Below are 23,434 nucleotides of genomic sequence, written 5' to 3'. Positions count from 1 at the left end.
CGAATCTCAAACCCTAATACTCAAAGTTGAAAAAATCAGGTGCTATGAGACAAACACTATCAAAATCCATCTGATATGACCCAGATACAAAATTTCCCAATTGATGATTGAATATCCAACCCATCGCCGTCGCCTCTCACCCAAAAACGAAATTTTCCATTCAAAGTGCTTTCAACCCAATGAAATTCAGATTTTTTGCAAAGCAAATCTGCTATAATCAGTCTTGGATGAAGGGATTGAAGATAAGGATGAGGTTAAAATCAAATGAAGAGGTAAAAAATTTCACCCAATTCGATTTCAATTTTTTTCCCCACAAAATCAATCCCAAATTTTAATGTTTTTAAATTCAACCCTAACCCTAGGATTTTAGTATAAAAGGGGGTATTGTGTGTCTGTTCAGACTTGCCCCAACATTGCAAAGTGTTAACATTGCACTACTTTTTTGCTCCCCTCTTTTAGTTTACGTTTTTCTGCATTAATATTTACAAAAACATTTTTCATCCTTTTAGAAAAATAGGATGTCTTACACATCTGATTTTTCAGCAATTTCTGAGATTTGTACTGAAAAAACTTTTTGGAACTTGAAGGGTAAAATCATCAGGCTTTGGCAAGTGTCTGATTTCAATGGAAATATGATGCCTTTTTCCATTGAAATGGTCATTCTTGATGAGGCTGGTGATAGGATACATGCCTCACTCAAGAAGACTCTGATTTACAAGTTTAGAAATGATCTCTTTGAAGGAAAATGCTTTAGTTTTGAAAATATGGGTGTTACCAACAATGGTGGTGGTTATAGAACCACTAAGCACACCTACAAGTTGAACTTTCAGTTCAGTTCAAAGGTTAAATACCTCCCTGCCCTTACAATCACTAAGTCACCTTATCAGTTGGTTCCAATCTCTGAATTTATTGGAGGAACCTATGACACTGATTACTTAGTTGGTAGTTTTCTATTTCCCTTTCGATTTTTTTGTTATCTTTCAATAATAGTTTTTATTGTTAATAGTTGTCTATTTAACTTTGTATTATTTTTACAGTTGTTTTAGACATCATTGGTGTCTTGACTGGTGTTGGAAGTGAGAGGGAACGTGAGAGGAATGGAAACATGACAAAGCTCAATGTCATTGAACTTGAGGCTGGAGGGTAATACAATGTTTTTTTCAACTGCTTGATTTCTTTCTTTATTAGTTTATACATTATTGGTTCTTATTTAACTTGATTATGTTTGAAACAGGTTCAAGATTCAATGTACTTTTTTTGGAAGTTATGTAGATGATCTCAACAGTTTTATAGCAAGTGGAGATATCCAAAATGCTATGGTGATCATCCAACTTGCTAAAGCAAAAAGCTTCCAAGGTTAGGACTATTCATAACTTGCTCCCCTCTTATATTGTGTCCTTTCTTTACTTTATGAAAAATCTACTTAATTAATTCCTATATATTCCTTTAGATAAAATACATATTCAGAACTGTATTGGTTGCACCAAAGTTATTTTCAAGCCTATATGTGATGCTGCTGTTAGCATGAGGAATAGGTATAACTTTAGTATTTTGTAATCTATTTGGGATTTCATGTAAAACTGAAATGTAGTAGTTTGTTTGACATTTATTTTTGTGTTTTTTTAGGCTGAGTGAGACTGTTGATACCCCATCCCCACTTGGTTTAACCCAGCTGCAACTAGAAGCAAAACTTATTTTGGTGCTAAGTTTATGACTGATTTGTTGTTTATCAGTTTATTTTGCTACCTTATCAGGTCTGTAATATGTTGATCTCAGCACATTATTAAGTAATCTAATTTCATTATGTTAAGTTTTTGTGTTTGTTCTAGTATATTCAAGTCAGATATTTTTGTGTTTTTTAACTGTCCTGTGTATGTCAACTAAACAAGGTAATCATGTCTCATTTGCAGTTTTTTTTTTTATCATTAATTGAGATTAATACTGCTTATATTAAACTTATAGTAAAATGCAAATAACTTACAATTTCTATTTTGTTTCCATAGGTTTTATTGGTTGCGTGTATGATTGGATGCAAAGAGAGATATTTGGATGGAATGAAGACAGAAACTTGAAGTGTGAAAAGGGTGTCCTAAGGAAAGCGATTGCCTATTGACCAAAAAAAAAAAAAAAAAAAAAAAGGAAAGCGATTGCCTATAATAACACAATATTCTGCTTAATTAGTTTTAATGATGTATTTATATGAAAGTCAAAATGTATACATTACTATATTTAGTAGGACTTATTACTATTAATAAGAATGTCTCTTTGGTGATGTATAAACTTAATTGTTGTGTTTCAATATTATTCATTACCATTCAATTCCCTTCTGAATTCTGATGTAAACTTAATTATATTTATTGACTGTTAATGAAAAGATATATTTTGACTAATGTAAATAGCTACTATTTCAGTTACTTTTGGCATTAAAAAAAAAAAAAAAAACTCTTACAATTACTCTTTACATGGATATTTGTAATAGGGATATGTATAAGGGGGTTAGGCTGTTCACATTTTAGTAGTATCCAAGCAATTAGCTCAAAAAAAAAAAAAAAAAAAAAAGTAAACCCATCATATGCCTAATAAAAAATTGATGTCAGTAAAAGAGATTCACACTAATTTCACACCCATTCATTATAGAGAGAGAAACCGCCCCATTCATATTCAGCAACATAAACCCATTCTTTTAATTAATGAAACAAGCATTTAAGCCCTTTAGCCTTTCACTTATGGAACAGTGCAGATACTCCCATTTCTCTCACACGTGCTTATCTTCAGGTAGCCATAGGCCATGGCAGGTTGTACTCGAAGGTAATATCTCTGCATGGAAAAATACATGTTGGTTGCTGATACTATTTTGAGATCAAGTAAATAATTGGTTCAAGCTTGCATGTTTAGATTAATGACATTGGATTGTTTGATGCACATCATTGCTGTATTTGAAGTATCAATTGGATGATTTTTTGTCATTTTTTCTTCTTTTTTCAAAAGTAAAGTTTTCAATTTTATAGATCTACATTATTGGGAAAAAATCGTGTAAATCTTCTAACAATGGTAGGTACCAATTTTAATTATGGCAATGAATAGGTACCAATTATCAGGTATGAATTTGTCTATATTCTAAGCTCAATTGTCAATTTGAATTATTGAATTTAGATTTATATGGTGCAAAAACCTTTGGTTATTGTTGTTGATAACTTTGGAGCTAAATAGAGATGATGCATCTGTCTTCCACAAGGATTCTTTTTTTTTTTTGGATTAACTGCTATTGAAAGTATTGACTACTTTTTTTTTTTTTGTTATTTAGAGGGCAAAACGAGTATTCATTGTTATTTGTCAAGGATATGCAATTGCTTTTAATAGCATCAAAGTAAATTTTAATCAATGACATATTCAATTTTATGATGACAACATAATAAAATTTAGATTTGTATATTATTAAGATGACAAACTTTATGATGTTATTTCTTATGTCATGCTCAATGCTAATTATATATTACTTATGCTCATGTAACATGATGCAGCTTTAATTGGTAGTTGATATTATATCATATATGAAAAAAGTCAAAGCAAAGACATTCCTTTTCTTGATAATGCTTACAACTTGGTATATGAACTTTGTCTTCTATTGAGACATTAAACAATGACATTCACGTTAAAGCATTGCCTTGATTTTCATATACCATATTTGTGTTTGTCTGTAGAGAAAAATTCATTGACAATGACATATCAATGCTTTGGCAAAGCTTTAATTTTGTCCTATAGTGTATAGGCCAAAAATGTGTTTCATTTTTCCAACACAATATTTCATCTGTCCTTAATCAAACACAAACCTATCCATTTAAAAAATCAGCAATGCAACATTCTTCTCTAACATAAATTTCTTCAACAATGGAACCAAATGATCCATCAAGTAAAGGGATGAAGAAAAAATTAACAGTTGCACAAAGCAATTTTATCAACAAAGGTATGTCAAAATGTTCTTCACCATGTCAAATATATATTACTTGGGTAATGAAATGGATAATATTATTTCCAATCATGATAACTATGTTATTTTATTACCATTGTAGAGAATGTGTTTTGCAGTAAATCTTCAATGAAACAAGTTAACAAGTTATCCAGGGAGCCTTTTAGAAGTCCTCTTTCTCCATTGATGAATGGTAATATGATATATCTACTTATTAACTTTTGTATAATTTTTAATTTTATCATATCACATCCCACCATAAAACAAACCCAATTGTTGTTAGTTTATGTTAGTACCACAAAGATTTGAAGTTTGCAATTAGGTTCATTGATTAATATTACATTAATTTGTAGATACATCGGTGCATCATTCTCCAACTCAATCAATAAGTCCTCCATCCATTGGTAAATCTGGTTGCTCACTTGCAAAGATGAAGAGAAAACATGCAATGTTGCAAAGAGGGTCTAAAGAAAAAAGAATTGATAAAGGTATGTTTAGTATTGAATGTTTATAATTTATTTTACATTTTCATGTATGTTTAATACATTACCGAAGGAATTTACCAAGATGAAAGTATGCTTAATAATTAACCCGTCTCTAACTTCTATAATTAACCCGTCTCTAACTTCTATGAAGTCATGTGAGTTATTTATATGTCTGAATCAATATTCTTAATCTGCAAGATTGGACTCACACTTACATATTTTAATCATTGACATACTATGATAATATTTTAACAGTTCCATCAACACTAAGTCATACCATTTTGTGCAAGAGGAAGGTGGCAGAATCATCTCAACCAATAACCTTACAAAGAAGTCCGCTATCCAACATTACGAACATTGAATATGTTCCTTCTGGCAGTAAGACATTAAATTATTTTTATGCTTATAAATTAGTGCATCTAACTTACTTGGGCCATATCATTAATCTGTTGACATCATCAACATACACTGATGCAATATGCAGTGCCGCGAGTTCTAAATACAACCAAAAAGGGACAAAAAACTAGAGTTCAAAAGAGAAGGAGATTTAAAGAGCTTCCTATTACAAGACTTAATTTTGATTCAGTATTTGAAGAAGGTGGTCCATCATCAAACTCATCAGCCAATGGTAATTGTTGAATATTCAACTTTCTATATTACACAAATAATAGTTAAATTAATACATTGCCTAACATGAGTTAATCAAGAAAATTGAAATTTGGATGCCTTCAAAGTAGATATATATGATGATGCTGAAATCAAAGGTTCGCCCATAATCTTTATTAGTATATATACATATAGTTTAACTCCTTAATGATATTTTCGATATCTAATATATATATACAAAAAAACCTCCATAGGAACTCTTTATTTTGGATCTCTAGATGTCACATGCAAATGGTGCAAGGCTAAACTTTGGATAGAAGAGAGGGCAATAAAGTCTAAACCACCGACCATAGACTCTGAGTTTTCTCTATGTTGTCAAAAGGGATATGTTGATATTCCATACGTAGAGGAACCACCTAAACTACTGTTATCATTGATTGATGGAAGTGAACCTAGAAGCAAGCATTACCAAGCCAACATCAGAGCATACAACAGTATGTTTGCCTTTACATCCCTTGGAGGCAAAGTGTTTACAAAGCTCAACAATGGAAATGGACCGCCTCAATTTATCTTAAGTGGATAGAATTATCATAGAATTGAAAGTCTACTGCCTGAGCCTGGAAATGCTCCAAAGTTTGCTCAACTATACATCTATGACACTCAGAATGAAATTCAAAATAGAACAAGAGTTTTTGAGTATGTAAAGTGTTAACTTTATCATTAATTGTTGATTGTTTTTATATATGAGGCTATTGTTGATCAATTTATTTATGATATATTAACTTTGGTTGCAGTGCAAGCGATGCCGATGGTGGGTTTGATCTCTCATTGGTGGAAGATCTAAAAAACATGTTGGACGAGTGTAACCCTCTGTGCAAAAGTTTTAGAAAGATCCGTGATATGGTTGAACAGGGTCCACCTCCTAAGATGGCTTTAAGATTGTTTCGAAAGACGGAAAAAGACACAAGGATGCACAATCTACCTACTGTAGATGAAGTTGCTGGGTTGATAATAGGTGATTATAATGAGGCCGAGCAGGGAAGAGATATTATAGTGGATGATGTACACAAAGGCTTAAGAAGGATACATGAGACACATCCCTTATACGTGCCACTTGAGTATCCTTTAGTATTTCCTAAGGGTGATTATGGTTATGAGGAAGATATCCCTTATAGAGAATTTGAAGATGAAAATAGAAAATCAAGAGGTTCAAGGGATAGAGTTGCTATCAGAGAATATATTGCCTATCGAATTCAAGATAGGGATTGCGAGTTTGGAAACATTGTTTATGGAAGAAGATTGCTTCAGCAGTTTTCCGTTGATAGTTACACAATGATTGAAGCTCAAAGGCTATCTTATATTCGGAATAACCAGGGAAATATTCGTTCAGATCTGTTGAATGGATTACAAGAAGCAGTTGAGATGGGAGACAATGACCCGCGGAAAGCTGGACGTCGTGTCATACTTCCTGATTCCTTTACAGGTTCACCAAGGTACATGTTTAATACCCGGACCTATTCATCACAGTAACTTGCAACCAAAATTGGAAAGAAATCAAGGAATTTGTTTTAGAGAGAGGCCTTAGTGCATCTGACAGGCCCGATATTATTTGTAGAGTTTTTAAGATGAAGCTTGATCAAATGATGGCAGACTTTAAGAAGGATGAAATGTTTGGCAAAGTTACAGCAGGTTTGTATAGAATTTAGTATGTTAAATAAAAGTTTAATTTCTTATAAATAATACATTGTACAAATATTAATATTTTCACATTTCATAGGTATGTATACTGTAGAATTTCAAAAGAGGGGGCTACCACATGCACACATTCTTTTATGGTTAGAAGGTGTCAACAAACTGCACACAACTAAGGAAATAGATAGGGTGATATCTGCAGAGATTCCCCATCCACAACTATATCCAAAGTTGCACTTGGTCGTTTCAACATACATGATGCGTGGACCATGTGGAGGTGTGAACTTGAACTCACCTTGCATGAAGGGAAAAAGGTGCACAAAATACTTTCCAAAGAAGTTTTTAGATTCAACTTCCATAGATGAGGATGGTTTTCCAGTCTATAAAAGAAAAGACAATGGTGTTAGTGTGATAAAAAAATGGAACTCCTTTGGATAACAGGTATGTTGTTCCTTACAATCCAACCCTCTTGATGAGATATCAAGGACATGTTAATACTGAATATTGCAACAAGTCAAATGCAATAAAGTATCTATTCAAATATGTCAACAAAGGTCCTGATAGAGCAAACCTCCATATTAAAAAACAAGCAGGAGACAAAGATGAAGAAGGCCCGATTGATGAAATTAAGCGTTACTATGATTGTCGATATGTGTCACCATGTGAAGCATGTTGGAGAATATTCATGTTTGATATACACGAGAAATGGCCTTCTGTTATGAGATTAGCTTTACATCTAGAGGGTCAGCAATGTGTTAGGTACAAGGAAAACCAGAAGCTCCAAAATGTTATGAATTATCATCAATAGGTTCCAACTATGTTTCTTGCTTGGTTTGTTGCAAACCAAGAGTATAGTGAGGGTAGACATCTAACATATGCTGAGTTTCCATCTAAATTTACTTATTATCCTGACAAGAGGAAATGGCATCCAAGGCAAAGAGGTTTTCAGATTGGGAGGCTTTCTTACATTCCTGTAGGCTCCGGTGAACTTTACTATATGCGGATTTTGTTGACATTTCAAAAGGGTTGTAAAGGGTTCAATTGTATTAAAACTGTTGATGGCAAGCTGTATGACACTTTTCAAGATGCATGTTATGCGCTTGGGTTATTGTCTGATGACAAAGAGTTCATTGATGGAATTTTCGAAGCTTCTAGATCACAGAGTGGTCAAATGCTCCGTGTTTTGTTTGTTAGACTTTTAATCATGAGTACAATGCACAAGCCTGATAATGTATGGAAAGCTACTTGGAAGTTATTAGCTGATGGAATTCTCTATGCAAGACGAAGGATCCTCAATATTCCAGGTTTTTGTAAATTCTTTCTACCTTACTCAACATTGTACTTGAGAAATATTGCATATAAGTGGAAGTATTCAGTACATATTATTTACATAAATTTTAGGTATAATATAATGTTGTTATTTTTTTTACAGAACAAGAACTGCTAAATGTAGTGATGAACACCACATAAATAAAAGGCAAAGTGTATTATATATTTTTCAACTTTAACATCATAACATGTCTGATACGGGATCGTTATATATGTCAACATTTAGAACCATAACTTTATGTTGTTATATAATAAATGATGCAGATTTGCGCATTCCTGAGAGTGATTTGCAAAATCTTTGCCTTATTGAGATAGAGAAGTTGCTGATGTGTAATGGGAGATCATTGAAAGATCACAAAACTTTGCCTTACCTAGTGTTCGATGAGTTACTGGCCCAACCAAATAAATTTATTGCTGATGAATTGAACTATGACAAAGATCAGCAAGGTCAGCTACATCAATCCCTTCTTGAAAAACTCACTGATGAGCAGTATGATGTTTATGCTACAATCATGAAATCTGTTGAGGGACAGGATGGTCAGTTCTATTTTTTGTATGGATATGGTGGAACCGGAAAGACCTTTATGTGGAAGACACTATCAGCAGCCATCAGGTCACAAGGCAAGATTGTAATTAATGTTGCATCGAGCGGAATTGCATCTTTATTGTTGCCTGGAGGCAAGACTGCACATTCTACCTTTTGTATACCATTAAAAATAAACGAAAAATCAACTTGCAATGTGAAACAACAAGATCCTAGAGCCAAGTTGCTTAGAGAAACAAGTCTTATTATATGGGATGAGGCTCCTATGATGCACAAATTCTGTTTGAAGCATTTGACCGTACTATGCGTGATATAATGAGAGTTGTAGATGAGGATAACTTGAACAAACCTTTTGGAGGAAAAGTTGTGATTTTGGGTGGAGATTTCAGGCAAATTTTACCTATCGTTAGGAAAGCCAATCGACGTGATATAATGAAGTCCTCTGTTAACTCTTCTAATATATGGCATAGCGGTAAGGTCTTAAAGCTCACAAAAAACACGAGGTTAATTGGTGATGGCACAAGTGATAGTGCAAATGAGATCAGAGATTTTGCAAAATGGATTTTGGGAATTGGAAATGGTGATATGGTTGCAGATGAAGATGGAGAGAGCATCATGGATATTCCAGAGGATTTGTGCATTCCTCCATGCAACAATCCTCTACAAACATTGGTTGATTTTGTTTATCCAGGTATTGTTAATAACATTGACAATCGAAGGATCTTTGAAGAGAAAGCGATACTTGCTCCTACTCTTGATTCTGTTGAACAAGTCAATGAGTATGTTTTGTCACTAATTGAAGGGGAATCAAGAGAGTACCTCAGTTCGGATACACCTTGCAAATCCGATGAGGACTATGATATTCAAGGGGATTGGTGCACTACTGAATTTCTGAATGACATAAAGTGTTCGGGAATACCAAACCACAGGTTGATTCTGAAGACCGGAGTTCCCATCATGTTGTTAAGAAACATTGATCAAGCAAATGGCTTATGTAATGGAACACGACTACAAGTCAATCACCTTGGAAAAAATATCATTACTGCTACTGTCATTACTGGCAAGGGTATTGGCCAAAAAGTACTAATCCCAAGGATGGATTTAGTTCCCACAGATTCAGGATTTCCATTCAAATTTTCAAGAAGACAATTTCCGATCTCATTGTGCTTTGCAATGACCATAAACAAGAGTCAAGGACAATCATTGTCTAAGGTTGGATTGTATCTACCTCGACCTGTTTTCACACATGGGCAGTTGTATGTAGCTGTGTCTAGGGTAACCACAAAGAAAGGGTTGAAAATGTTGATTTTCGATGAAGAAGGCAATCCATGCACCTCAACTCTCAATGTTGTTTATCCGGAGGTGTTTTCTAATTTGTAGAAATTATCTTATCAGGTATGAACTTGTCTATATTCTAAGCTCAATTGTCAATTTGAATTATTGAATTTAGATTTATATGGTGCAAAAACCTTTGGTTATTGTTGTAGATAACTTTGGAGCTAAATAGAGATGATGCATCTATCTTCCACAAGGATTTTTTTTTTTGGATAAATTGCTATTGAAAGTATTGACTACTTTTTTTTGTTATTTAGAGGACAAAACGAGTATTCACTGTTATTTGTCAAGGATATGTAATTGCTTTTAATAGCATCGAAGTAAATTTTAATCAATGATATATTGAATTTTATGATGACAACATAATCCGTTTTCTCTAACCACACATTATAAATTTGTATATAGGTAGTATGTTTAGAGTAATAATATGTTAAAGCCACGAAAAATGATTGTTTGCCCGTGCGTTGCACGAGTGGAAATACTAGTGATGAAAATACAACGACAAAGTTTTCCATCCCGTTACGTATCAGAGCCCTAAGACACATGTGAGGAAAGTCCACTCACAACAGCAAATAACAGCAACTACTCTGGATCATCTGCAAGTTACCCATACGAAGGGCAACATTTCCAAGCAAAATGGGTGAGATTCACAAACAATAATAATAGATATATATAAATCATCACTGTATTTAACAACTTAATTAAATAACATAATTAGCAACATATATCCAACAAAAATGTTCATACTTCTTCAACTTTAATAACACTTACTAATTCAACCAACAACGACGACAACAACAAGATTCAACAACAACGACAACAACTCACTCAACAACAACGACAACAACAAGATTCAACAACAACAACAACTCACTCAACAACAACTACAACAACTCACTCAACAATAACGACAACTACAATATGCATGTGGTACCATTTTCAACATGTTGAATGACTAAGCATTCCGGGGCATAAGCCCCCAACAATTTGAATGATAAACATTCCAGGGCATGAGCCCTCAACAGTTGAATGACAAAGCATTCCAGGGCATGAGCCCTCAACAGCTTATGAGTATACAATGGACTCGACTTTGTGTATATCAACATACAACTCAACTACAACATCAACAACATGGACAACGACAACTACTACTCAACAGTGCATATTTAAATATGTCTTACACCTTAACATGGTCAACTCATGACACAACGACTTTTGACAATGGAATCCAACAACTTGTATATTCTATTTAAATGCAACTATGCATAAATCAGAAATCAACAATCAATATATTCAAATCAACAGCTTAGGTAAAATAACATAATTCATCATAACTATTTGTTCCCCCAAAGAATCCAACCCAACAGTACGTAAAACACAAATACGGCTTCAGCCACTGTGCAACTCGCCAGGCGAGTGCACTGCTCGCTATGGCGAGCTCAAGAAAATGGGCTACTCGCCATGGAGAGTAAGTCGTTCCCCGTGGCGAGCAGAAAATTGCTGCTCTCGGGAGTTTTGACATTTTTCTTACTAAATCCTCATTTTTAAGCTCCCTAATCCTCTTTTTGATCTAAAAACTTGATCAGTCCTCTCCATAAACATCTAGGCACTCAAAACATCCAACATACGACCTAAAACAACATTTTAAAAATCAAAGTTTCTTTCTCTGGTACTCGCTATGGCGAGCAATCTTGCTCGCGAGGCAAGCGATGAACATGGTTCACTCGCGACGCGAGACAAGCTACTCGCTGAGGCGAGCGATGAATGTCAGTATAGGCAGATTGCAGTTTTTCTCAAAAATTCACCCAATCCCATGGTTCTAACCTTAAAACTGATTCTAAACATTAACCTATGAATCTTCTAAGGTCTGTACACGGTTTTTGCACCAATTCAACATGTTTCCATCATATAACCCTCAATTCTCACTCTTAACCCTAATTTCCAATTCTCCAAAACTATCCATAACCTTTGCTAAAACAGAATCAGAATTATATAAACTATATTCATTGAAAGTTAGCCTCACCCTTACCTTAGATCGATGAACAAAGCTCTACAGAATATGATTCTCCCCACTTGGCTCTTCTCTTGGTTTTTCTCCCAAAACTCTGTTGTACGAGAAAACTGCTTCTGACTTCTATTTTCTAGTTTTCTTAATAAATATAACGTCCCAATATTTAATTAACTCCCACTTAATTCACTTAATTCTCATTTAACCCCAAAACTCCAATTAAATCCTAATTCTCACTTATTCTATTAAATAATAAAAATAGTCATTTAATAAAATACACCACACCACAAAATCAACATAAATCATTTAAAATCATATAAAAGACTTTAAATCAACTAAAAATAATTAAATAACAACTAGGGCGTTACACTTCCTAGCTTAATTCCCATCACATCCTAGTCACACAGGTTCCAAATTACATAGTCATGAATGGCAATGAGTTATCAATTGTATGCTTAAGCCAATTCAACCTCTTCTCCTCTGAACCTCGTAGGGAAATAAAAATCTCCCTTGCAAGCCTAAACATCAGCAAGTTGCAACATTGAGCATGCAAATAAAGATCATTTGAGATTTCATCCATGGTGTGAAGCTCAACCATCACTTCACCAATAGATGCATTACCCGCAACATCATTGCAAGAACGACATGTCTCTACAATTAAATTAACAACTTCAGCTAGCTTTGATGATGCACTTGCTTTTTTCTTACTTGGCTTGTCTGTTCTAACAGCTCTTTTCCTCTTCTCACAACTCTTTTTACAATCGGTTTTTTGTGAAGAATTCAGTCCAATATTTGCAAATTCAGTTGTTGCTCCAACACTTGCATCCTCGCTATTGCCAGATCCTTTTATAGAGTTCAAGAAAAATCATTAGTATTGTAGTAATGTTTAATTTTAAAAGACCATTAGAGATGAGATAGCAGTGAGAAGGCAAATGACTATCTTGCAAAGAAATACCCTCTCTGCAACTCATCAACCAAACACTTAGTTATGCTAGGGAGTTGGAGAGGATTGTCTCAAATGAAATGGATGCAATGAATTTTGTGTTTTTCAAGATTGCTAATATTGTCTAATGAAATTGTTTAGTTCTGATTCAATGTGGAACTGTAAAATAATTTTATCTCTTTATTTTGTTCATCTAGTTGTTGTATTGTTCCTTAGTGTACCTTTTTCTTTCTTCTTTACAGTGCTCAAAAGCATTATATGCTTGTGTTGACTACTATATCGTAAGAATTGGACAATTGATGAATTTCAAATCCATTGAAAGATTCATATTAAAAAAAAGTATATATATATATATATATATATATATATATATATATATATATATATATATATATTCCTTACTGCATTTTCATTTGAATATTGTGTGATTAACAATTATATTAATTTCGTAATTTTATTGTCAGTTAATCAAAAATAAATGAAGGATGAAAAAATCAAATATATGTAAAATTTGATATATATATATATATATATATTCCATTTTAAAGCCCATTTTGGTCTTTTACACATCTAAAAGCAATTCTGATTCAAAACATCCAAACAACATTTTTTATACTAATCACTTTTGTTTTGAAGGTATCCAAACATAAATCAACTTACATTCAACTCACTTTTAACCAAAATTAATTTTTTCCACCGCACAACCAAACACACGTGAATAGAAGCTTCACTTAGACTTGAGTTTGAGGAGGGAAACGTACGGTGGCTTCATCTAGTTGAGAGAGAACCAAACACTCAAGAATCACGTTGGGATGGTTGGAAGTGCGTATTTCACTTTTCACCGTGTAACCAAACACTCACTAAGTATAGTGTAGGCTGCCACGTTCATGACCCAAATTGTGGTGGTTGAGGGTGTGGTTGGTTCCTGGAGCTTGGTAGGTGTTGTAGAAGAGGAAACTTTTGGCTTTCCTTTTCACTTGCATTTAATGATTAGGGTATTTTGCAACAGTCACGTAGTATATCATGTCATCCTCTTTTCACTATTATTAGTAAAACTTTGCATTTTAGATTCATTCAATTAATGATGTATATGATCTTTATTGTAGATCACATACATCATTTAATAAATGAATCTAAAATATTAATTTTTGCTTATAATAATGACCGGAGGGTGTAATCATTTTCATTTGTAATATGTGTCATTGAATGTTGCTCTCCTACAACTATTTCTACAATGCTATGTAATCAAACTAAAGTAAGACCGTCATTGATTGAAACTTTGTTAAGTAACAAAATACTTATTTAAATTATCTATAAATTACATTATATATTTTTAGCATTAAACATTATGTTTTGAGAGATAACATTTGCAAAAAAAGAACTCATTTTACAGAATGATGCCTATTGGCAACAACGTGCAAAGATACATTGGTACAAGGATGGTGATAGAAATACAAAAAATTTCCATGCATCCGTTTTAGCTCGAAAGAAGGTAAATCGCATTATTTCTCTTGACGATGATGTAGGTAATAAAATCACTAATGCACACGGTTTGTGTGATGTGACTCGACATTATTTTGTGAACATTTTTCAACAACAAACAGGTGATTTTTCTCTCGTTATTGATGTTATCAATCCTTCTATTTTCACTTTTGATAATTAAAAACTTACTGCTCCGAGCTATTTACAAAGCTCGTTACTTCCCCTCGGGGTCCTATTTGACGGCTCAAATTGGTCACAATCCGAGCTATGTTTGGCGTAGTATCATGCATGCTAGATTTCTAGTGTGTGGTGGTGCAAGGTGGAGTATAGGTTCAGGTGCGTCTATTTCTATTCTTAATGAACCTTGGTTACATAATGGGGAGTGCATTCGAAGTGATATCCCTGGAGCTCATTTTGTCCAAAACTTAACCATTAATAGCTTGATGAATTTGTACGATAAAAGCTGGAATGAACAGGTTGTTCGACAGGTTTTTAATGTTGATATTGCTGATACATATAGAATTATTTGGAAAGCGGAATGACATGGTCGTTACTCTGTTCGTAGTGCTTACAAGTTATGTGTGTTTGATATATATATATATATATATATATATATATATATATATATATATATATATTCCATTTTAAAGCCCATTTTGGTCTTTTACACATCTAAAAGCAATTCTGATTCAAAACATCCAAACAACATTTTTTATACTAATCACTTTTGTTTTGAAGGTATCCAAACATAAATCAACTTACATTCAACTCACTTTTAACCAAAATTAATTTTTTCCACCGCACAACCAAACACACGTGAATAGAAGCTTCACTTAGACTTGAGTTTGAGGAGGGAAACGTACGGTGGCTTCATCTAGTTGAGAGAGAACCAAACACTCAAGAATCACGTTGGGATGGTTGGAAGTGCGTATTTCACTTTTCACCGTGTAACCAAACACTCACTAAGTATAGTGTAGGCTGCCACGTTCATGACCCAAATTGTGGTGGTTGAGGGTGTGGTTGGTTCCTGGAGCTTGGTAGGTGTTGTAGAAGAGGAAACTTTTGGCTTTCCTTTTCACTTGCATTTAATGATTAGGGTATTTTGCAACAGTCACGTAGTATATCATGTCATCCTCTTTTCACTATTATTAGTAAAACTTTGCATTTTAGATTCATTCAATTAATGATGTATATGATCTTTATTGTAGATCACATACATCATTTAATAAATGAATCTAAAATATTAATTTTTGCTTATAATAATGACCGGAGGGTGTAATCATTTTCATTTGTAATATGTGTCATTGAATGTTGCTCTCCTACAACTATTTCTACAATGCTATGTAATCAAACTAAAGTAAGACCGTCATTGATTGAAACTTTGTTAAGTAACAAAATACTTATTTAAATTATCTATAAATTACATTATATATTTTTAGCATTAAACATTATGTTTTGAGAGATAACATTTGCAAAAAAAGAACTCATTTTACAGAATGATGCCTATTGGCAACAACGTGCAAAGATACATTGGTACAAGGATGGTGATAGAAATACAAAAAATTTCCATGCATCCGTTTTAGCTCGAAAGAAGGTAAATCGCATTATTTCTCTTGACGATGATGTAGGTAATAAAATCACTAATGCACACGGTTTGTGTGATGTGACTCGACATTATTTTGTGAACATTTTTCAACAACAAACAGGTGATTTTTCTCTCGTTATTGATGTTATCAATCCTTCTATTTTCACTTTTGATAATTAAAAACTTACTGCTCCGAGCTATTTACAAAGCTCGTTACTTCCCCTCGGGGTCCTATTTGACGGCTCAAATTGGTCACAATCCGAGCTATGTTTGGCGTAGTATCATGCATGCTAGATTTCTAGTGTGTGGTGGTGCAAGGTGGAGTATAGGTTCAGGTGCGTCTATTTCTATTCTTAATGAACCTTGGTTACATAATGGGGAGTGCATTCGAAGTGATATCCCTGGAGCTCATTTTGTCCAAAACTTAACCATTAATAGCTTGATGAATTTGTACGATAAAAGCTGGAATGAACAGGTTGTTCGACAGGTTTTTAATGTTGATATTGCTGATACATATAGAATTATTTGGAAAGCGGAATGACATGGTCGTTACTCTGTTCGTAGTGCTTACAAGTTATGTGTGTCTGAACTTGCCGACTCCTATTATCTTTGGCGCCCAGGGTATTGGGCTGGAATTTGGAATCTTAAAGTCCCGCCGAAAGTAAAGAATTTAATTTTGCCGCATATGTCGGGGCTGCTTCCTACGCGGATACGACTGTTAGACAAAGGTGTTACTTGTCATACCAATTGTGCTAGCTGTGCATCAGATTACGAAAACCTCACTCATGTTTTTTGCTATCCAGGTTTGGAATAGAATTGGTCTATGGGGTTCTATTCAACATGCTCTTTCAAACACTACATCATCTACGGCTGCCATTTTTTCTTTGCTTGAAAATTTGTCGGTTGAACTTTCACAATGTTTAACAACTGTAATTTGGAGCATTTGGAAACACTGCAACCTTCAAGTATGGGAAGATGTCACAGAAACCAGCGCTACAACAGTTGAACGAGCCCGGAATATGGTTCTTGATTGGCAGCTAGCTAACACTCCCGAAGTGCCTGCATCAACTAGTCAAAACCAGCCGACACTGTCACTTGAGGGGGGACCTACCACTTCGGTTTCACCCAATGTCTGAAAGTGGTAGCCTCCTCTGCCGGGTAGATATAAATGTAACATTGACGCTGCTTTCTCCTCCTCCCTCAACCAAACAAGTATTGGCATCTGTGTTCATGACTCCGATGGTACTTTTGTTCTGGCCAAAATTGTGTCTCTACCTTGTCTTGTTCCAGTTGATGTGGGCGAAGCTTTTGGTCTACATTTAGCTTTACAGTGGTTGAGTGACATGCAATTTGATAGCGTGGATTTCGAAATGGATTCTAAATTGTCTGCTGATGCCTTTCTTCTGACAGGAACGACACATCCGAATTTGGTTGCATTTCTTCTTGTCGTTCTTTGTTTACTGCTGTATTTTCCAACTCTAGGGTGGAGTTTATTAGGTGACAGCCAACGAGGTTGTTTATGCTCTCGCAAGAGAAGTCACATTACTAGCTAGTTCCGCTGTTTATTTTAAAATACCCAATTGTATTGAAACTATTATTATTAATGAAATGTTATAAGCATGTTTCCCTAAAAAAAATTGTGTGTTGCATGTATCAAAGACTAATTCTAGTTCAACAAAAACTACGATGTCTCAATGTATTGTGTTGATGGTAAAGATGAAGTAAATGTTGTCTACCAATAATTTGAAGGTTGCAAAAAGTATTTTTCTCAATGCAAAATGCGTACGCCAAACAACATGACACAATGAGTAAGGTGTGTTGCATCAATCATGTGTCTAATCTAATAGAGAAACATGGAAGCAGTTTGCTCAGTGATCTCATTCATGTTCTTGGTTTAGTATCCAAATCTTTGGTTTTATTTTCTTATGCCTTCTACCTTCTCACTATATATATTTTAATAGATTATTAAAAAATATCTTAGAAAATAATAAAAAAATGGTATGCAATTCTTTCATATGCAAGGATTCAAACTGATTTGTTAGAGTTTTGAGAGAGGTTAGAAGCTTCTCCCATGCCTCCTTAGTGGATGTTACATTGGAAATATTTTCTACTTGATCTTCATCAAGTGCTTGGTAAGTGAGGAAGACAACTTTCTTGTCTCTGCTCAAAAAGGGCCTTCATTTTGACTCCTTCAAACAATGCTACATCTCCTTATCATTTTATATCTTAGTTAATTACATTTCTTTGATCCCCCAATTACCAGAAGGTATTTAGGATCAATTTTTTTTGTAGAGAAGTCGTACATTCTTTCAACTAAAGCCATTTAAATGGTCACTTTTAAGGAAAAATTTCATGTTAACTCTAATGTTTTATCATCCCTTAGCTTAGAACTTAGACAAAACAATTTAGTTTGAATCTTAGGCATCAATTAAATATTGCATACTTTTTATGAATATCTAGTGCATCTTTTTTCTATAATGAGGATAGCAAGAAAAGAAATATTAAAAAACAATAAGAGGAAAATAAAAGCATCCGACATATGGACATAAATGGTCCTGCACTTTGGATCCATGCTATATATGCTAGGGAACTAGTTCATGAAAAGTGGGGTACCTTGCTAAGCTTAACATCTTCAAAGCATATGGCTAGAATATATTGATAGCTAAGTAATAGGGAACAGTTAGAAAGTAAGAACATATATATATGCTTTTTGACTCAACATCCACATACCAAGATTTCTATCCAAGTCAATGAAGGAAAACAATAAAGGGTTGACAGTACCTTACCTCTTGTAATATAGGTCATTTCTGATTTTTCCTCTATAATTTTTTTTTTAGATTTTGTCTTTGTAATTTGAAGCTTTTTTATTTTGGACTTTCATGAATTTTGACTGCACAAAATCGATGATATGACAGGGGTGGTAACCAAAATTTGCTCAAATTACAGGAGTAAATCGAAATTTACTCAAATTACAAGGGGCGAAAGTACCATAAATTTTGTAATTTGATGCCATAAAGATTTTACGGGAGCAAAACCAAAAAATCTCCAAATTACAAGGATGGAATCTAAAAAGAAAAATTACATGGGAAAAATCGGAAATAGTCTATATTACAAAGGTAAAACACTATTAACCCAACAATAAATGATAAGGATGCCCCTATTATAGAACTCAAAAAATGTCATATGATAAACCTCTTAAAATTTACATGTTATGGAAGGTTATAACATACTTTTTAATTTGTAAATGATATGTTTATGTAGTGAAAATTAAAAGTAAAAAGTATGTGAACCAGCTATAGCAAGTAAAATTCAAGAGGTCCACCATTAAAAATCTTTTTTGGGTGCATATTAGGGGCATCCAAATGATAATGAAGTTCTATATGCTTGATTTGAGACTAAGAATTTTACCCATTTTGGAGCATAATAAGGAATAATCACTGTACTTATTCCACCAAAACAAATTAATTAAGAAAAGCATAATTTGCTTGACATACTTGGAACTTACTTATAGCTTTTTGCTTTAAATGGTGCATCAGGTTCTTATCCATTCAATTATTTCATGCTTGGGAATTTTTATTTTTATTTTTTTTTGGATTTTGAAGCAAGAACAAACTTGATTTTTAACTCATTTTAATTTTCATTGCAATTTTGTAGTGCTGTTGAATCTATTGATTATGCTTATCCAATACATGGGCTCTTCTAATTCAAAAGCCATGCAAATCATTATTTTTACCACCCCAAAGGAAACAGCTGAATAATGTAAAAGTTCCACACAATAAGTTTCTCAATTTGGTAAAGGGCTTGAAATAGCAGTTGCGGTAACAGTCGCGCCGCGATCATTGATATTATGAAGAATCGCAGTCAAAGGCGCTCATTGCAGTCTCAAATGTGGTTGCATTGTCGTTTTAGCAATAGAAAAAATTGTTACGTCACGTCCCAGATCACACGATCGTAGACCTTTATTTAAAATCTAGCTAAGGGAAGCAAATAGTGGGAGTGCAAGGTCCAACATGACAAAATATATAATTTTCATTAGTATCTTGTCAAAACATCTGGCATAACAACAAAGGCAAAAACTTCCTAGTACAAAAACAAAGGCTGTGATGATGCTAACAAAGGACCTTTGTCCATGATCACTCAACACTTTGGAGAGCAAGATCGAATGTTAATCGCAGAAGAAGGCTGTGAACGAAGCCGGTGACAGCTGAAATTCTTCTTTCAATCTGAACCACCTGAAATAGAAATTAATTATATAAGCATCATGGATCTAATGAGGTTGAATAGCATATACTTTAAGTAATGAAGGATAAACATTTCATACCAAAACTTTTGGGTGTTTTGCACTTGAAGCATTCGCCTCTGCTAGCATAATTGTGCACTCCACAGCCATATCTGATACATGAGAAGCAAAGAAAATAAAAATGTATTTCTACAATATTTCATATTTCTTTTTATGTAATATAATGAAACGAGTTATTTTCTGTCAGCGCCGAGGTGAGAGTTGACTTTGAAGTCTAAACCGATAAATTTCAAATCTCCTCGGAGACAATTGTAAACATGTCATTAGCGTCATTCTTATTAATAATAATTTCTCCGTTTCCCAAGTCTAATTATAGATATGTTTGATTTGTATAAGCAATTTCAGTACATGAAAATCCAGCAGCATATTTTAGTGAAAATACCTAGTGCATATCCAATCACCAGTTTTCCATCCAGGGGGGTAATTGCAATCAGATCCATAAGAGTTATCATTTTTCAATGCACCACATCTATAACAGCTTGTTCTACTAGCATAATTATGAGCTCCACAGTTCATACCACTGCAATACCAGTCCCCTGCCAAGGTTTCAGTCCAGTTATATCTATAGGTTTCTGGATCAGGGCCTCCAATCTTAGGGTATCCACAATTTTGGCATGCATCCCTCTTCTTGAAATTTATATGCTGGCAAGCATTGCACATCCAATCTCCTCCTGACCAGCTCATTTTTTCCTGTTAACATGTATACACAAACTTTAGTTCTATTATATTTTTCCATCAATTCCCAATGCAGCCTGAAAAAATAAATATAGCATAACCTCATTGCATGTATTCTAGTTCTAGAAATAAGACATGTCGGTGAGAAATAATACCGACATTTCAGATCGAGGGTGTGGTTGGTGTTAGAATGTTTCGGTTTCCAACAAAGACGCGACATAGGATATGTGGTTACAATAAAATATTTTACTTTCTCAAATTATTACAGGTGCGGATGTGTCAGTGTAGTTCCAAGTGTTCGTGTCTATGTCAAATGGAGCCATGAAAGTTATGAATAACATGCTTCTTAATTTTACTATTCTAGCTTGGTTAATTTAAATATTAGGAATTTCAAGTACCCTTTTATGTTAGGTATATAATTGAACTATGAAATTCCACTTCACAAAATTATTATTGAAAGAGAAATTTACCTTATAGAAGAAGGAAAAGGAATGATAGAAGTATGAGACAAGTAATGACTAATATCCTTTGAAAATCAAGATGGTTGATGAGTATTTTGCTTAGGTTGAGAGGCTATATATACTAGCTGGTGACTTACTGTGTGGGGAACATATGAATGAATGTCTCTTTTAGTACTTTTGTAATCTAGATATCAAAGAACTATCACTTGTCACATATTCTCGTTTCCTTACTTTTCCCTCCAATAAAGATGAGTTAAATGCGTATGGATTGAGCGTGTAGTTTTCTTTTACACAATCATATTCTAATTATTTACGTGGTAATTTTTGGTGTTAACCTTCCGATTTTTAGAGAAAAATAAATTGAATATCTCCACACGCAACTGCGGAAACTAATACTTCAAGCATTGTGGGTCTTAAATGAACGGTAAACTTTTTATAAGAGTTTTATATAATTAGATGACTATGTAATTCTTTTTACAATCTTACGAAATTACTCAAGAAAAAATTTTAACTTGCACTTGACCAAGAAAAAGAACCTACTTGCCACAATACTTTTTTATCCTTTTTTTTTTTTTGAAGAAACTAAAAGATATATATATATATATATATATATATATATATATATATATATATATATATATATAAAATAATCAGTCCCTTAAGCATAAGATGTGCCAAAGAAAGCTGAGAAAGTTAATTACAATACAAAAAGGCTAATTCCGCCATAAAACAAAGGCCCAAAAAACAGACTTTACAAAATAGTCTGTAAACAAGGTAAAGGGTTTTGTCTCCAAAAACGAACAATATGTAGTTAGCTTTCAACCACCAAAACATTTGGAGTTTGACCCTTTCAAGAAGAACTTCCAAATGAACAATTTGGTTTTGAAAAATCCTCCTGTTGTGATCTTTCCATATAGTAAATAAGACCGAAATCCAAATAATAGAAAATGCTTTCAAAGAATTCTTTGAGAAACCTCCAAGAGTACAAAACTGATTTGCATGTGAATATAAATTGCCATTGAGAACCGTAACAAAACCTAACCAATTCGATAGCATAAGCCATAACCAACCATAATAATCACATTGGAAGAACAAATGATCACTTTCCTCCTCTTTACCACATAAAGCACCACAAAAAACATTGGTAGCCTCGAGGACATTCCTCTTGCGAAGATTATCCTTTGTAGCATGTCTATTCAGAAAGAGCCGCCAAACAAAAATATTAACTTTTAAAGGAACCGCTTTAAGCCATAAAAATTGATCAAACTCTGCAGTGATATTAGTATCCACCACTGTTAAGTAAGAATAAGCTGAATGCACCGTATATACTTGTGACGAGTGAAGATTCCACACCCACCTATCAGACATGTCTACCTGCAAAACAATTTATCCCTTTTTGATTTTGACATTCTTTTTGTATTAAATACTTTTCCTCTTTTCGTTATTTTTTATTGAAAGAAATTTGAATATAATTTCAAAAATGAAAATAGGATTTATAAATGTGAGTGGAGAGCCAATTACTCACGAGTAACTTTTACATAGTAACTCCATTTGAGAACTCTTTGTAGACATTTTTAAGAACTCTGTGTACACAAGAAATTACACCAATTAGACTATTAAATTTTATATTATATTTATAAAAAAAATTAAGCCTGCCCACTTAAATTGGTATTCGAAAGAATCGAACCTGTGACCTTGAGGAGTAACACTCACATTTAAGAAGAGAGTTAAGGATGCTTTATTTTCATCACTCACTCTAACATTGATCTTGAGGAGGAGCACTCACATTTAAGAATAGAGTTAAGTATGCTTTATTTTCAATACTCTTTCTAGCACTCACATTTGGATGATCTCCTTCACTATTATGTACATCTCTCTCCCACTCTCTCTCTCCCTCCCTCCCTCCCTCCCCTCCTCCCTCCCCCACACTCATGCTCCAAATGTTTAGTCTTAGACGTGAGGAAGTACGTACGTGTTAACATTCCCACATTCACATTGTATGAGGTAAGACATGAACATTTG

The 23,434-nt window shown here is 33.8% G+C and overlaps 5 protein-coding genes and 1 long non-coding RNA gene across 8 annotated transcripts; 5 read left to right on the top strand and 1 right to left on the bottom strand.

Annotated features, from left to right (window-relative positions):
* LOC120578062 (uncharacterized) lies at positions 1-2,318 on the top strand. 2 transcript variants are annotated; one of them, XM_039830140.1, is made up of 6 exons: positions 1-272; positions 1,038-1,143; positions 1,235-1,356; positions 1,451-1,535; positions 1,627-1,754; positions 2,004-2,318. In XM_039830140.1, exons 2-5 carry the CDS (start codon positions 1,106-1,108, stop codon positions 1,712-1,714), a joined length of 333 nt encoding a protein of 110 aa, XP_039686074.1. In that variant the 5' UTR covers positions 1-272; positions 1,038-1,105; the 3' UTR covers positions 1,715-1,754; positions 2,004-2,318. The 2 variants fall into 2 exon arrangements, with proteins under 2 accessions (XP_039686074.1, XP_039686073.1); XM_039830139.1 differs by lacking the exon at positions 2,004-2,318 and having other exon boundaries at positions 1,627-1,810.
* Positions 2,319-3,764: 1,446 nt separating this feature from the next.
* Positions 3,765-4,611, top strand: LOC120578362 (uncharacterized). The gene is made up of 4 exons (XM_039831041.1): positions 3,765-3,964; positions 4,071-4,160; positions 4,321-4,455; positions 4,604-4,611. Exons 1-4 carry the CDS (start codon positions 3,889-3,891, stop codon positions 4,609-4,611), a joined length of 309 nt encoding a protein of 102 aa, XP_039686975.1. The 5' UTR covers positions 3,765-3,888.
* Positions 4,612-4,699: 88 nt separating this feature from the next.
* On the top strand, positions 4,700-4,968 carry LOC120578202 (uncharacterized). Its single transcript, XR_005644144.1, has 2 exons — positions 4,700-4,830; positions 4,937-4,968. It is a non-coding gene; the product is annotated as an uncharacterized lncRNA (long non-coding RNA).
* A 164-nt stretch (positions 4,969-5,132) lies between these two features.
* On the top strand, positions 5,133-10,168 carry LOC112419185 (uncharacterized). 2 transcript variants are annotated; one of them, XM_039830578.1, is made up of 6 exons: positions 5,133-5,216; positions 5,313-5,754; positions 5,853-6,747; positions 6,836-8,054; positions 8,344-10,018; positions 10,111-10,168. In XM_039830578.1, the coding sequence occupies exons 4-5, from the start codon at positions 7,568-7,570 to the stop codon at positions 8,937-8,939; spliced, it is 1,083 nt and encodes a 360-aa protein (XP_039686512.1). In that variant the 5' UTR covers positions 5,133-5,216; positions 5,313-5,754; positions 5,853-6,747; positions 6,836-7,567; the 3' UTR covers positions 8,940-10,018; positions 10,111-10,168. The 2 variants fall into 2 exon arrangements, with proteins under 2 accessions (XP_039686512.1, XP_039686513.1); XM_039830579.1 differs by having other exon boundaries at positions 5,152-5,216; positions 5,337-5,754.
* Positions 8,939-10,003, top strand: LOC112419393 (ATP-dependent DNA helicase PIF1-like). The gene has a single exon (XM_024777034.2). The coding sequence runs from the start codon at positions 8,939-8,941 to the stop codon at positions 10,001-10,003; it is 1,065 nt and encodes a 354-aa protein (XP_024632802.1).
* Positions 10,169-19,987: 9,819 nt separating the features above from the next.
* LOC25486749 (zinc finger Ran-binding domain-containing protein 2) lies at positions 19,988-21,537 on the bottom strand. The gene is made up of 4 exons (XM_039830138.1): positions 21,418-21,537; positions 20,659-20,961; positions 20,298-20,368; positions 19,988-20,208 (listed from the first exon to the last, which is right to left on the bottom strand). Exons 2-4 carry the CDS (start codon positions 20,958-20,960, stop codon positions 20,195-20,197), a joined length of 387 nt encoding a protein of 128 aa, XP_039686072.1. The 5' UTR covers position 20,961; positions 21,418-21,537; the 3' UTR covers positions 19,988-20,194.
* Between the last annotated feature and the right edge of the window lie 1,897 nt (positions 21,538-23,434).

The sequence above is a fragment of the Medicago truncatula genome, chromosome 2 (assembly GCF_003473485.1).
Source record: "Medicago truncatula cultivar Jemalong A17 chromosome 2, MtrunA17r5.0-ANR, whole genome shotgun sequence".
Lineage (NCBI taxonomy): Eukaryota > Viridiplantae > Streptophyta > Magnoliopsida > Fabales > Fabaceae > Medicago > Medicago truncatula.
This window is presented reverse-complemented; position numbering and strand designations above follow the sequence as displayed.